Here is a 15477-nt window from a genome sequence, read left to right as displayed (position 1 = left end):
ATCGATCGAACTTTGATCTGAGATCGATCGAAGATGTTGATTTCCACCTTTTTCTTCATTTTGCTTCCACTTGGCTCCTTTCTTTGATTCATCCCAGAATTGCTTCATTTCTGCTCTTATTTGGCTGAGTTAGCTTATTTTCGGGATAAGTTATTTTCGGGATAAGTGCCTGAAAATGGAAATAATACGAAATCAATCTAAAATGGTAAAGTAAGATAGATAAAGGTACTAAAATGCCTAAGGTTAAAGGGTTTAAATACGCACTTTTCAGCGCTCATCACAAAACATCCAGGATTTCTCAATGAAGTGGGCTAAATCAAAATATATCAACCAAAATCAACGGTTGTTTAATTCAATTTTAATTAACTAACAATGTTTCTTTAGACTGATTAAGGCATAGAAAATCCTATTTGGGTAATTAATAAATAAAAAAATTACCAATTTATTTCTGAACAATTCACCACTCAGTACCCTATCTCTTCTTTTGACCAATTTACTCATTCTATTTGAGAATCTACTAGGAAGCAGAGTGAGGTAGTTCATGGCAAGCCCCTTCCAACAGTATGGAATTCACTCAAAAGCATGCTTTTTGTAAGTTTTTTAATTTTCAAGAAGTAACTTTAGAGCTTTACCCTATATTAACTACTTTTGCTTGTCAAAGTTCTTGTTATGATTTTTGGTTTTTTTTTTTTTTTCTTTTTTTTTTTGTAGTTCTAAAAAGATTTCCATCTTCAAAAAGCTTGGCATGTTGATAAAAATTATTTCAGATTCAATCTCTAATCCAATTTAGATTCTTTTCTTTTTTTTCTTTTTTCTTTTTTCATGCCCAAATTCAAATTTAATTGACACAAAAAAAAAAAAAAAAAAAAAAAAAAAAAAAAAAAAACCAAAAATAGAAGTTATAGAAATAAAATAAAATAAATTTTGTTTTGCTGAAATAAAATGTAGATTACCAGTGATTACCTCAAAATGCAATGCAAATTTTGTTACTTTTAATTGTAAAAAATATATATATTATATAAAAAAGATCATAAAAAATTGCACCAAATAGGATTTAGTTTGCAAAACAAACAAGAATAAAAGACATTGATTAGTTGATTTTAAAAAAAAAAAATTTAAAACAAAACCCATATATACAAGTTAGCAGTTGGAGAGAGAGAGGGGGGGGGGGGGGGGGGGGTAAGCTTGAGAGTTGAGAGACAACGGTTGAAGCTTGCGAACGGCGAACCTGAACTGAAATAGCGGGCGATGGAAACTGAAAGATATGGGTTTTGATTTTTTGAACAATCTGAAATGATATGCCTATATGGGTTTTCACGTAGGTAATAGGTTTTGATTCACCACTTAGTACTATTTATATAAAGTGAATTGGTTACTTCGTGTTGCTAAGTGTCCCTGAATTTTTTACCTTCCGAAAAAACCTAAATTTTCTCTCTTTGGCTAGAACCGTGAAAGAACATTCTGAATTTTCTCTATTGTAAATTTTCTATTTTAATAAATTTACCTTTATCTTTCACACAAAAAAATAAATAAATAAAAAATTTGTCAAAGCTTTAACTCAATTTTTTTTTTTTTTTTTTTTTTTTTATTTCTTCGTATTATATTCTCAAAATTTATATTTCCTTATTTGTATCTTGTTGAAGTTCGATTGCTATGATCAATATTTATTCCACTAACTATAGAAAATGTTGCTTAACATCAACTTATTGAGAAATTATCATGCATGGAAAGAAATCGGTTAACACTTGTTAATCAGTAATCACTTGTGGAATGAAAACATCATTAATGGAGTCATTATTGAAATATTTATGTTAGATATTTCTTCTATTTAGTCAGCCATGGTCTTACCATGTAGAAATTGTAATTCTGTCATAATCTAAATCACATAATTCGCTCAAACCATTGGCGCTCCATCGCTCCGCACGCGAATTAGCGTTTTGAGAACGAATTCGCCAAAAATTCACGCTCTTATGTTTTTAAATTCGCGAATTCAATTTAAGAATTCGCTGATTTTTAAAGATTAATTCGACGAATTGTGTAAGGTAAAATCGCGTATTTTGTTCAAGAATTCGACTACTTCTGATAATAAATTCACAAATTTAGTATGAATCTTGAGAAATTTCGATTTTACCCCCAACTTAAATAGCCAAATAAGGTTAATTATGTCAAAAATTAATTAATTTAATTTAATTAAGTAAACTCTGTCCTTTATAGGTAAAAATCAAATGTAACAATATACTTAATATTTAATAATACTTATTTATTAGTAAAGAAATAAATAAATGAATAACTTTTCATATTCTGATTGTGATTTCTCAATTTTCTCTCTGCTATTAAGTGTTGGGTTTGTGATTCTTGAACTTCTTTCACTAATAATTGACTCTTGATTTACTCTTATAGTCTTATTCTCGTTCCATCATTTCATATTCTTTTTGCTATTTCATATACTTTTCATATGCTTTTGAACATTGCTATTTCAAAGACAATGATTGTCATCTTGAGAGTTTAAAGCAGGTTAAATGTATAAAAGACAATGTTTTTGAACATTGCTTTTTCTATTATACCCTATTCACTATTATGTTTTTATTTTTATAAAGATAGTCATGTTTGTTAATTTATGCATTTTTATAAAGCTTTATATTGGTTGTAATAGACTCATATTTTATTCACTATTTTGTCTTTTTATTTGCATGAAATTTATTTAAAACATATATTTACTATTATAAATTAATATTTTATATATTTATACTGCGACGCTCTAGTGGCGCTCCCGTTCTAAGATTTTTTGGAATATGCCGCTCTTGCGCTCCTGCTTTAACTCCCGCTCTCGCTCTATGTGACTTAGGTCATAATCATAATCATGTAGAAAATAGAAATAATGCAAAGAAAATATTAGCAACAGACCCTGACTTTTCAAAATCTATTTTCTTTCTTCTTCTTTTTTTTCCCCTTTTCCTTCTTGATTTTATTAAAACCCCAAAGGGTTGAATATTGAAATTGCTCCCACGGAGATTAACACTGAACTAAAAATGTACCATCTTTCCAAACTCACTTTCTTCTAAACCATCATTTTCTAATTTTGCACACAACTTAATTTGAAAATCAAGTTGATAAAGATTGTGAAGTTAATAACAGAGAAAATGTGGTAATTAACCATTTTATTGATGTCTGCAAACTAAGCGTGTAACATCTTAACATAAGTGATCAGCTCTGAATTCATGACTTCCAATGGTGCGTACTGAAGTAGTGTATTATGTATTTATGTGATTCTTGATTAATTTGCAGATTCATTGGCCTTGGTAGATGAAACTCATATGAGTGGCAGCCGAAGTATAGCCCCCATCAACAACAAGGTTGTGTGCTGTTATGAATCCAGCTTCATCACTGGCTAGAAACAGGACAGCTTGCGCAACATCTTCCAGTCTTCCGCTCCTCCCACGCAGCAGACTCCCACTTTCACCCACTATGCGACTCACTTCTTCAGTGCTCACATCCCTCTTTCCAAGGAACCTCCGGTAGGCGCTCACTAGCATCTCCGAGGGGACACCATGAGGCGAAACACAGTTCACACGAATCCCGTGAACCCCCAACTCACACGCACTGCTCCTCGCTACTCCAAGAATAGCCTCTTTGGACAGAGTGTAAGGGTGAGATCCGAGGCCTCCCATAATGGCTGCTGAGCTTGAGGTGCATATGATGGAGCCTCCTTTTCCTTTTCTGCCGCCCTGGATCATGGCTCGCGCAGCATGCTTTATTCCATGTACAATTCCGTTGAGGTTAATGTCAAGTAGGACCTTCATGTGGCCCATGTTGAGATTGGTTATGCTACGTGATTCATGACCTGAAATGCCAGCATTGTTGAACATGATGTCTAGATGGCCTTTCCATGTTACTGCAAGCTTCACGGCTGATTCTACATCCGATTCCTTGGCCACATCGCAGTGTATGTAGCGGCCTCCAATAGAATCAGCAAGAGTGGCTCCCAGATCATCCAGTATATCTGCAACGACGACATGAGCCCCATTTTCCGCGAATAGTTTTGCTGTGGCTGCTCCAATCCCTCGTGCACCACCAGTTATGACTGCTACTTTCCCCAACAACCTAAGTATATAGCAAAATAATTAAATCTAACTTGGAGGGTGTACACGAGTTATATTTATTTATACTTGATTTCTTATAGATGCGTGGGCCAGATCAGTAGGATGACTAACCTTTTTGCCGATAACATCTGTGCATTCATGTTGTGCTTATCATCACCAGTTAGCTCCATGTCGCCGGGTCCCAAGTTAAGAATGCTAGCAGGTAAACGGCCTTATATATAAACATGGAGTTCAATACCATGATGGAGGAGAGACAATGTGAAAAAGAAAAAAGTATTAATTCACACCTTTCTCATTTCCTTCATCTTAACTACTTTCAAACTGTGAGTTTGCTAGTTATCTACTAGGTGAATGAATAGATATATATATATATAGATAATGTACTTAAATTTTACAATTTTATCATTGGCAATCTAATTCTCAACAAACATTGCCTTCTCCACCTATAATTTAGAAAGAAAAAAAAAATGCTATTAAAACTGAAATCCTTGTTCTAAAACACTAGCTGAGGGCTTCTAAGCACTCGGACATATATATATTATGAACTCACAAACCAAGTTCAAGCGAGCTCAATTTTCTGTGGTTGTCACGAGCCCAAATCAAGCCAACAAATGAAAAAGGTCAAAACGATAAGTAAACTCATAAAGAGAAGCTACAAAACTACAAATCAATTGGCAATTTGGGATCCAGTGAACGGGCAAAATTAGTTGCAACCCAAAAGGCAAATCTGGCAGAGGCAGACACATGGGAAATTACAATCATGCAATTGCACCTCCATTATCTTTCAGCACCATTTATGATCACATCCTCATTTAAAGATCAACAAGGTTTCAGGGAAACCCATAGAAGCTGAAAAGCACAGCTCCACCCGCTTCTGAAAATAGCAACAGATGGTATTTGATTTTGAGTCCTCTTCTATGCAAAGAGAACAATCTATGACCTTAGAACCATCATTTAATCTTCCTTTCACTCCCTGCTTTCATATTGAAAACCAATGCCTTAATGCAGAGTCGTGGCTTAGTGCTAACAAGGTTGTGCGGAAGAACTGAGATGGCAACCACTAACGACCCAATGGGTACCCCAGAGATAGGTAGCAGCTCAACGAGAACAGAAAGCTGTAAATTTACAATTATGATCAGTACATGCTACAATACGATGGAGAAGGAAATGGTTAGATCACTATGTCGTAGCTTGGGTCCTTTGTACCTCTGGAGATTTCAGGTCCACTACCGAATCTGATACAGCATCTTTAACGGCTGCAGCCACAATGCTGAAGCATTTGTTGCGGTCTAACAAAGTGAATGCATCAGAATCTCCTGAAGTATTTTTTGAAATCTTCACCTCTGTCTCCTCAATTCCTCTTCTGTTATACCCAACTGCAAACTACAATGTTATACAAAAATGTTATCCTAGTGTAGCCAAAATATCACCACCACTAAACCAAACTCTTATCACTTGTAAAAGAAAAAAGAGATAGTACTGATTGTTGTTGCTTGCAACCCATATAAAAAGTGTGGCAAACTTCGGCAAAGATTTGGACTAATTCCATAAAATAGTAATCGTTAATATGAGTCACCTATCTGGAAATAAAAAATAAAAAATAAAAAATAAAAAGGAAAAAAGAAAAATGAAATTACATGAGAAAATAACTCGTGCTTGCTTAAACGATCTTTCAGTACATGTACAGGTTGTTTCTATTTTTTCACAATACCCTCTTTATCCCTATAATTAACAGCAAGTATAGACATGGCAACAGAAAATGTGTTAACTATCTTATCATGATGATAATAGGAGTAATATCCATTAAACCCAGACATGTGAAAATGCACCATAAGCCACAGGTTTCACCAATCCCTGTATGCTAACTTACCACATTCTCTCTCTTCAACCATTTTTACACATGCATACTGTATATATAAATGATGAACTGTCTGCAGTGACAACAAAATCAACTCATACCTTTATAGGCCGTGCAAGTTGGTTTTGTTTATTATTCACAAACTGAAGAACAAGGTTTGACACCACTGGACGAAGTTCCTTCTCATTTAAACAGCAAGTAGCTTGGACAGGGAATATGCGATGACACCAACTGCACCAAAGAAATGCCATTCACTAGAAATTCAGTAAGATCAGCTAAAGACAACTATATTCACCACAAACTCAACCACAAAATTCAATTTCATAAATAGAAAAAGTTAAATTGTAATATGCCAGATCCCTTATCTTGATATGTGACAGGAGTTGTAGTAGAACATAAGGTGTGTAAGGGTCTGAAATGGAAGCAGGTAATGAAATATAAAGGGGACTTAGATCAAGATAATATGACAACTAATCGTTGGCAATTAAGTCTGCCAAATCTGTGTTTTCTATAGGGCACTAACACTTCACAAAACTAAAAAGGAAAGGTAAAATCATTACAAACTTGAAGATGGAGGTATCCTTTTTTGACAAAAAAAAAAAGTGTGTCCTACACAGTAAAGGATACCTATGAACTTACAAGCAATAATAGTACACATATTTGAGGAATGTATCAGAGAACAGTGGGAAAGGTAAAAGAAGAGGAAAATGAAAGGGAAAAAGTTTGGTGGGAAGAGCACTTTGAATGCCTTGATAAACAATTAAGGGACGTTCATGGTGGCTGTCATAAACTATATGAAATAAATACGCTGCTCCTTTTTACACTGTAGTAATTTCATGGTTATTCGGAAAAGACTTTACAAAAAGACTTTCAGATTGTAGTTGATATGAGAATATAAAAAACCAATAAATATGACATTCACATTAGCCTTCCAATATAAAAGGAAAAAAAAAATATTAGGCGAGGGATTGAGGATTAGTAATAAGTTTTATGCTTAGACCACTTGTGAAAGAGAGATGATAGTGAAAATGAGATACATAAACATATATATATATATATACGCAGAGAGAGAGAGAGAGATCTTTTGATCAGCCCCCTTTTTTTTTTTTTTGAATGCTTTTAAAAAAGAAGAATATGATTGCCAGAGGGAATCCAAATGCAAAGGCTTGTTAATATCGTGGACAAGGTTTCATATACAGAATTTTGTATCTTTAAAAAGCCAAGCTTTCACCACTCACTAATCAATGATAAAAGAGAAGCAACTCAATAGAAGTTGAAATAGCAAAGCACTAAATCATTTGATCTGAAAGAAAAAGACCAACTGGCAGAAGAGCTATGAAGCATTGATGTGGCAGGAATGCATCGAATCACCAAGGGAGAAATCTTCAATTCATGTAGAAAAATTAATCCAGGTAGTTTGCTGATCTAGTGATTTCTCCTGCCTAGATTGGCCAACTAAAAAGTAACTTCTGAGTTTAGATGGTAGCAAAAAAACAAAAATATTTTTGAATGGGGTATGCTCATGCAGTCGTGCTCATAGTTTAGATAGAAGCCAGAACAATGCAAATCTCCACTTCATGGACTGCAAGCTATGCAGTAGAAGCACTACTATTGCAACATAGACATGTACGACTTACTTAAAGCAAGGACAAACAAATATGAGATAAAGGACAAAGCATTTTGCTTCATAATAAATATTCTTGCATATCTCAAAAATGTAGTTTTGGAATACCTTGATTTAGAAGATCATTCACACATAAGAATACTATAATGAAAAGGAATGCAGGGAGAACAAAGTATATTAAAGAAATGGCGGCAAGTGAACAACTTACAGTGGTAAACTCAAACTTCCAGATTCCAGAGAATGAATAATATTTGACAAAATATCAACAACATCAGGAGAATAATTCATAGGGAAGGTAAAAAAAACCAAGCCGCTCTTTGTCAGCTTAACAAGTGAGAGAATAGGATTTCTTTCCACATTTGTATCTGATTTTGCAGAGGACAAACAAGAACCTTCAGAAGCTTTACCTGCTACAGGAAGGGTAAATCACTCATTTCCAAGAAAATTTTGAATCTGAAGCCTTACTAAAAATCAACAGTAACTGCAACACGATTTATTACCAGTGTCTGCTGAGTTAGGAGTAACACTTTCACTTTCTACACCAATAGCGAATTCTCCATCTATTTCCCCCTTGCATATCTTCCTTCTCTTAGCAGCAACATTTGCATCAGAGACTTCCAGACCTTCAGAGCTGCCACTATTAAAGAACCCAATAAACTGCACAAAGTCACATAAGACCATTGACCATAAGCATTTATATCAAGAAAACATTCACTAAAACAAGATCCTTAATTCAACTCGCAAAAACAAAATGCAAATGTGGTAGCAAATTAAAACCATTGTTAGTAAAGAAAAAAAGTATAACAACCAACTTCCATTCTTCCATACAAATTATGGAATTTGGGTGGGTTGGGGGGTAAAATGAAGTCTTAGAGACATCAACCTTAATCCAACCTTCCTGTAAATGTGTTGAGAATTTAAGACAAAATAATCAATGCCCAATTTCTTCAAATAGTAGAAAACCCAAGGATCAGAAAGGCAGGCAGGTGATTACTGGATAACTTCAATTTACTGTTCCAAACTGGCAGATATAACATTTAAAGACAGCGAAGAAATTAAATTTGCAATGTTTCCATTATACAAGATCATACCACTTGAACAGACTTGCTACCATAATTCATCCAACGGAAAACTGGTGGAAAACTAGTGTTAGTCCAGAGGTGTACAAAGAGGAACATGTTACTGTCTTTGCCATGTAAGAAACTTGCTATCATATACATAACCGGTCCTTAGCACTGAGAAAGGAAAGGGACCTACCAACAGGTCTGTGGCCTAGCGGTACCAGCTCTTACTTTCCAAAGGAAGGTCAGGGGTTCAAGCCTCAGTGGAGGCGTGTGTGTGAGTACCAACTAGGAAAAAAAAAAGAAAAGGAAAGGGACCTGTTACTGTCTTTGTCTTGTAATAAATTTGTTGTCATATACTAATCAAACTTGTACAACAAGAAGCGAATTTTTAATAATTGGTTCTATGCATTAAAGGAGAATATGTAACTAAAAAGATAGCAAAGATGAATAGGGTACAGTGTAAATTAGGAATGAACTTTTGTTGGTGTGTTGAACTAAGGAGGATCGGGTGGTATAGCTCTGTTTTGGTATGGTGATCATCTTTGTCAGGTTATTGATCGATGTGATTATCAGGTTATTGTATAGTTTTACAGCTGGGATTGGGCAGTGGGTGCTTACTGTTCTTTATGCAAGTGCTGAGGACCATGTTAGAGCTTCTCAGTGGGAGTATCTAAAACAAAGGAAAGCAACGTGGGAAAGGCAATGGATTTTTTTTTTTTTTTTTTTTTAATTTTTTTTTGATAAGGATTATTTTGGGAGATTTCAATGATCTGTTATGGCGAAACTGAAAAGAAAGGGGGATTGGCCAAGCCTTGCTGGGTTTTGAGGAACTTTAAGAGTCTCATTGATGATTGCCAATTATCGGACATTGGGTTTGACGGTTACCCTTTCACATGGTGTAATCAACGTGATGGCAAGGCTAATGTGCAGGAACGTCTGGACAGAGCTCTGGCAACCGAGACTGGCACTCTGCTTTTCCCTCTGCGCGTCTATCTCATCTTACGGTGGTCGGGGCCGATCACTGTGCACTTTTGTTAATTTTTTATCCTTCTTTTTCAAAGCAAGCAAGGCAATTTCATTTTGATGCACAGTGGGTGGAGGAAGAGAAGTGTGAAGATATTGTCCAGCAAGTTTGGCGATCGCAAGTTAGTGGTTCAACGATGTACAGGTGGTCAGAAAAGCTAAAAGGTTGCAAGAAAGAATTGATAATTTGGGCTCGGTCTCAGCAGCAAAATGCGAGCAAGAATACTTGGAAGCTGAAAGTAATCTTCAACGTCTCAAAGAGTCATCATCTGATTATAATCCTGACCAAATTCGAGAAATACAGAAGCAGCTTTATACACTATGGAGGGAGGAAGAGATACATTGGTATCAAAAGTCCAGAGTGCAGTGGCTGAGGCATGGGGACAAAAATTCTAAATTTTTCCATGCTTCGACCATTAGAAGAAGAAGGAGAAACCATATTCAAGTATTGAAAATCCTACTGGGCAGTGGAATCAGTGGATTGAAGGGGAGCATGCAATTCAAGCTACATTCTTGCACAACTTTTTGTTTCAGTCTCAATCTCCATCTGGTATTGACTAGTTTTTATGCAATGTTCCCCAAAGAGTTTCTCCAGAGATGAACCAAAGTTTGATCTGCCCACCAACTGAAGAAGAAATCAAAGCAGCAGTTTTTTATATGTACCCAGGAATACACCGGGACCGGATGGTATGACTCCCCTCTTTTATAAAAAATTCTGGTATGTAATTAAAGATGATATTGGTGGAGCGGTTACGCGTTTTATGCATTTTGGACTTATGTTAAATAGTATGAATCATACTAACTTGGTGATGATCCCTAAAGTAGATGTTCCTACTCAAGTGTCTCAGAATCATCCAATCTCATTATGTAATGCCTCTTACCGAATTATTGCAAAGGTGCTCATAAATCGTTTAAAACCTTTTTTGTTTAATATTGTGCGTGGATCCTGAGCGCTTTTATTTCAGGGCATCAGATTAAGGATAATATTCATACAACTCATGCAATTCTTCATTATTTGAAGAACAAAAGGAAAGGCCTATGATAGTGTTGAATGGCCTTTTATGATTGCCATGTTTTGGGTTTTCAGCCCCACTGGATAAAGTTATTGGTTGCTTGCTTTTCATCTGTTTCTTATTCAGTGGTCGTCAACGGAACTCCTGTGGGTTTTTTAAAACCTTCTAGGCCTCTCTCCTTACTTATTCATTCTATGTGCAGAAGCCCTCTCTTTGTCATTGCAAGTGGCTGAGCAAAATAAAATTATCTCTGGTATAAAAATTTGCAATAATGCTCCAACTATCTCTCATTTATTCTTTGTTGACGATTCTATAATTTTTTGCCATGCCTCTTCTACTGAAATCGGGTTAATGAGCAACACGCTTCGAAGATATGAATGTGCATCTGGCCAACAAATTAATTTCTCTTAAGTCCTCTTATCTTTTTTTAGAAATACCTTTCATATGATAGAAAGAGGAACTGTTGCCAGCTATTTGGAATTCAAGAAGAAGGCATGAGAGATAGGTACCTGGGTATGCAGCTTTGATTGGCAATCGAAGTGGGATGTATTTCAGTTTGTTTTACAACACGTGACGTCGTGACCTCCCGCTTGGCATCTTGGAAATCATCCATTCTCTCTGAAGCGGGAAGGGGAGTCCTCCTTAAAGATGTTCTCAGTGTTTTGCCTACCTACATGATGCCTTGTTTTATATTGCCAATAAAGTTAATCATGTCCCTAACAAAAATTATTCGTAGATTCTGGTGGGGATCAAAGGATGAGGAGGGTCGAATTAATTGGGTTGGATGGGAGCAATTGTGTTCTGGCAAGGCAGAGGGTGGTCTGGGATTTAGAAGTCTTGAGAACGATAATGACGCATTACTGGCCAAGCATGGCTGGAACTTTCAGGTTATTAATCAAGGTTTAGCCTTCCATTTATTTAAAACCAAATATTTTCAGATACAATGGGTTTAGCGGCTTCAAGCTGTTGGTATATATGGAAGAGTTGAAATTCCCTAGTGTTTAAAAATGATATGTGGGATGAGTGCAAGGTGCTAAATCTGGCCATTAGCAGTTTTTGGGAATTTTATGATCTATATCTCGGAGGCCCTCCAGTATATGGTGGTAGACAATATTTAGGTGTGCAACGGTTTAATCCTGCCTCTTTTTCTTCTTCTGGCTGGTGTCCTCCTGGGGTGGGAGAGATTATATGTGATGTTGATGCAACTTTCCATGCATCTTTACAAGTAGCGGGTGGAGGTGCTATCTTTCGCAATTCTTCAGGTACCATTTTGAAGATTATGGTATTTGGGCAATTTCCAGCTAAGGATGCAACATCAGCTGAAGCTGTTTGCTTTAGAAAGGCTTTGGAGTGGGTTGCTCAAGCAAATCTAGATCATGTGTGGTTCGAATCGGACTCTTTGATTGTATGCAATGCAATCTTGAATGAGATGCTTGGTACCGGAGAAGAAAATTAAAATATGAACCGAAAATACAAAATTAAGTACATTGGCTCATCATTTTTTTTTTTTTTTTTTTTTTTTGGGGGTGGGGGGGGTTCTAATGCATCAATCATCATGGAACTGCTTTTCATTTTGGAAGCCCAAGCCCTAGAAAGAGAAAGAAATCCTGGAAATTGGTCAGTTATCAAGGTGGAACCCATTTGAGGCTATTACATAGTCAAGTCTTTTATGCTCTTTAAGTCGGTTAGCTACTGGTTCAGTGTTATTTAAAATCTATCAATTTTTCAGAATCATGTTACTTTGATCAGTTTTAGATTCGCAGTATATTGGCTTAAAGTGGTCCATGGGTCATAAATTTGTGTCAAATTACGGTATTAGATTCTTATTTGCAAAATTAGCAGGTTTATATTGGGTTTTGCTAATCAAAATATCTAATTTATAAATAAACAGTCCAAGTCCTATTAAATCAGAATTACATAAGAACCTTCATACATCTATGTACTCTTTCAAATTAATGAGATCAGCTAAGCTAAATTTCAGTTTTTGAAGTCCTTCGGAGTAGTCTAGTGTTTTTCCAACCGTTTTGTGATGCCTATGGTATTCTTCTACTTTCCTTCCTCTTCTCTTCAATTTTCTACACTACTGTGCCTTTAGAATCCTGCAACCAGATCCGTTTAAACAATTTCTAGCCCGTAAGATTTTTTTTCCCTGGTAGCTCGTAAGATTCTATTCCACAAGCACAACCCTAGCCTACTTCATTTATTCAACACAACCATCCAACCTAACACATTACAATCCCATGTAATTCACTATTATTTTTCAAATATTTGTTCATAGTACCCAGAATGGCCCCCAAGCTTCCCTTTTCTTGCCTACATATAGGAGCAAAACCTCAACTCTCTCTTGTGCTGACTACAAATCCTAAAATCCATAACTTGGCCAATCATTCAGCCACCATAAAAGGAACGCAAAATAAGGAAAAGAAAAACAACTTACTACATTCATCCCTAAGATCTCATTTTTACTGCTGCTATTCAACTATTGGGAGCGTTCCTTAATGTCCTACATGGTTACTAGCGTATCATTTGAAACCAATGCCTAAGACCTCCATTCCAAGGAATTAAAGACATTGTCCAAGGATGCATTCGTTTTTGTCTTTATGGTTCTTAAAATGTGCCTTTTGATCCATTCATTGCAAGGAAAACCACAAATCAGCTTTTAGAAATATAAAATAGCAACAGATGAAGATTTTAAAGTGAAGGAAAAAAAAAACCTTTTCAAGGATGGACATGGCTTCTTTTGTGGCACTTTTCTCCCTCTCTGAAAGAATAGGAAAGTTTTCAAACTCTGCTTCCAGCTTGAACAAGTAACTAAAGATGTATGCATTAGGATTAATATAAAAGATCATTCTCTAGAGGGCACAATCCCCAGTTTTGAGTGCTGAAATATAGTATATTAGTATGCATAAGAATATTGTAAAAATGAGATTCATATTACAAGAATTAAAATGAAACAGTTCACAGAGACATAATTTTGAAGAAAAAAGACCTGATTTTAACGATGAAGCGAACTATGACAATGAAATAAAAAAGAAAATACAGTTTCTTTTGTGTGTGTATATAATTATAGAGATGTAGATTCTGAAATTCTCACTGATGGGGCAGGTGACGAGGAATCCAGAGTGAGAGTGATGGAGGAGGGAAGAGGGAGCGTTGTAATCGAAGCGAGGGATACTTATCACAGCTGAGTGCTGTTCCCAAGGTGCCATTCGCTCTCCTCCTCCTCTTCCCATAACCTTCACTTCTTCTTTTTCACCAGCCATCACGTTACCTTTCTCTCTGTGTTTTGGACTCGAATACAACACCCCACTCTGTTAAACCCTAATTGGAACTTGGAAGAGAAAGAAAAGGTCTTGGGTCCGTATCACTTTTCAACAAAGCCCGAACTTTCAATAAATATATGGGCTCATCTTCAACCCTGCCCGGTAGATAAAAATTTCATAGAGCACTCCACCTAGGTGTATTCAATTATGAATCTACTCAAATTATATAGTAATATATACATATACATTTGCAGCCCTTCACATACCTTATGTTAGGGCCTGTTTGATATGCTGCTCTCGTTCTACTGCATCTTGTTTGTGAGGATTTTAGTTGACATGACTATAAGCAAAGCTTCATGTCTTATAGCAGTTAAAATATATTTCTAGTTGGTCAACATTAGCATGCATAGATATATAATTTTTAAATAAGTTGCAAAAGTTGGTCTGTGAACACCATTCTTAAGGAGGTGGAGTAGAGGAAATAAATCAAATTTATTGTAGCTCAAAGTATGGGATCTGAGCTTTATCTTAGCTTCATGGTTCATGAACTACTAAAGGCACGTTTGGCATGCGTTGTGTTATCAGGCGTTTTGTTTTAGTTTAGAATAGAACAAGTATTTTGTAATGGAGTGTTCTGAGATAAAAACAAAACATGTTTAGCGACGAAAATTTGCAGTGAGAATTTTGGAACAAAAACCTGATAGAACTTATTTGGCAAGATATTTCGTTTTAAAAAATATGAGAACAAAACATGTTTGGCATAGTAAAAGTGTAGCCAAAATCATTGAAACAAAAATATGAAATACGTTTGGTAAGAGTGTTTTCAATTTGTTTTCATCAATACATTATTTATAACCTTATTAAATATAAAGTAAAATTTTATTATACAATTGATATAACTTTTAATATTTTTATTTTTATAGTTTATTTTAGTTTTTTAATATAAAGTAAAAGTTTTAGTTTATAATATTTTTTAACTAATCTATAAAAACCAATAAAATATATTATAAATTGTAAAACTTATGAATACTGGATATTGTTTTGACAATTCTATAAGACATTGTTTTAATATCGAATTGAAATAAACTTTTAACATATTATACATTACATGAGTTTGAAGATATTATAGAAGTGAGTGTCATAAATATTACATCACTTGTCAACACTTGTCAAGAGGCACAATAAAGTATCCAAGTAAAATTGAATTAATATATTACATCATTTGTCAACAGCCACAATAACCAACAACAACAATATAAGCAATAACATAAATAATATAGTTATAGTAAGACAAGAACAGCCACCATAGATAATGTAGTTTTGCCTATTTTGTTGAGCTTGCATAACAGCAATTACATCCTCCAACTCTTGATCCATATGATCACCCACTTGTAGACGTTGGTGCATGTCATCCAAACATATAAATGAACGAGCATGTGACTAAAACATTAAACACTTGGATATTATTATAATGCCCCTGTGACAATAACATGTACATATAAAAAAAATAAATAAAAAAAAATTCCTGGGTA

The 15477-nt window shown here is 35.2% G+C and overlaps 2 protein-coding genes across 6 annotated transcripts; both read right to left on the bottom strand.

Moving 5' to 3' along the window:
- Positions 1-2927: 2927 nt before the first annotated feature.
- On the bottom strand, positions 2928-4327 carry LOC132302416 (short-chain dehydrogenase reductase ATA1). Its single transcript, XM_059799259.1, has 2 exons — positions 4212-4327; positions 2928-4101 (listed from the first exon to the last, which is right to left on the bottom strand). The coding sequence occupies exons 1-2, from the start codon at positions 4268-4270 to the stop codon at positions 3288-3290; spliced, it is 873 nt and encodes a 290-aa protein (XP_059655242.1). The 5' UTR covers positions 4271-4327; the 3' UTR covers positions 2928-3287.
- A 109-nt stretch (positions 4328-4436) lies between these two features.
- On the bottom strand, positions 4437-14288 carry LOC132302414 (uncharacterized). Of its 5 annotated transcripts, XM_059799255.1 has the most exons (8): positions 14212-14288; positions 13777-14100; positions 13397-13443; positions 8083-8239; positions 7791-7992; positions 6060-6189; positions 5307-5483; positions 4437-5215 (listed from the first exon to the last, which is right to left on the bottom strand). In XM_059799255.1, exons 2-8 carry the CDS (start codon positions 13943-13945, stop codon positions 5051-5053), a joined length of 1047 nt encoding a protein of 348 aa, XP_059655238.1. In that variant the 5' UTR covers positions 13946-14100; positions 14212-14288; the 3' UTR covers positions 4437-5050. The 5 variants fall into 5 exon arrangements, with proteins under 5 accessions (XP_059655238.1, XP_059655241.1, XP_059655237.1 ...); XM_059799258.1 differs by lacking the exon at positions 13777-14100; XM_059799254.1 differs by lacking the exon at positions 14212-14288 and having other exon boundaries at positions 13777-14194.
- Between the last annotated feature and the right edge of the window lie 1189 nt (positions 14289-15477).

The sequence above is a fragment of the Cornus florida genome, unplaced genomic scaffold (genome assembly GCF_030987335.1).
Source record: "Cornus florida cultivar Cherokee Brave unplaced genomic scaffold, ASM3098733v1 CherokeeBrave_3.0.0_Hap2_Chr04, whole genome shotgun sequence".
Classification (NCBI taxonomy): domain Eukaryota; kingdom Viridiplantae; phylum Streptophyta; class Magnoliopsida; order Cornales; family Cornaceae; genus Cornus; species Cornus florida.
This window is presented reverse-complemented; position numbering and strand designations above follow the sequence as displayed.

Coding starts and splice junctions, on each gene's coding strand:
- LOC132302416 (XM_059799259.1), bottom strand. CDS start 4,270: ATGGAGCTAACTGGTGATGATAAGCACAACATGAATGCACAGATGTTA. Junction 4,102..4,211: donor CAGATGTTATCGGCAAAAAG/GTTAGTCATCCT, acceptor CTATATACTTAG/GTTGTTGGGGAAAGTAGCAG.
- LOC132302414 (XM_059799255.1), bottom strand. CDS start 13,945: ATGGCTGGTGAAAAAGAAGAAGTGAAGGTTATGGGAAGAGGAGGAGGA. Junction 7,993..8,082: donor TCCTAACTCAGCAGACACTG/GTAATAAATCGT, acceptor CCCTTCCTGTAG/CAGGTAAAGCTTCTGAAGGT. Junction 5,216..5,306: donor TGGACCTGAAATCTCCAGAG/GTACAAAGGACC, acceptor GTAAATTTACAG/CTTTCTGTTCTCGTTGAGCT.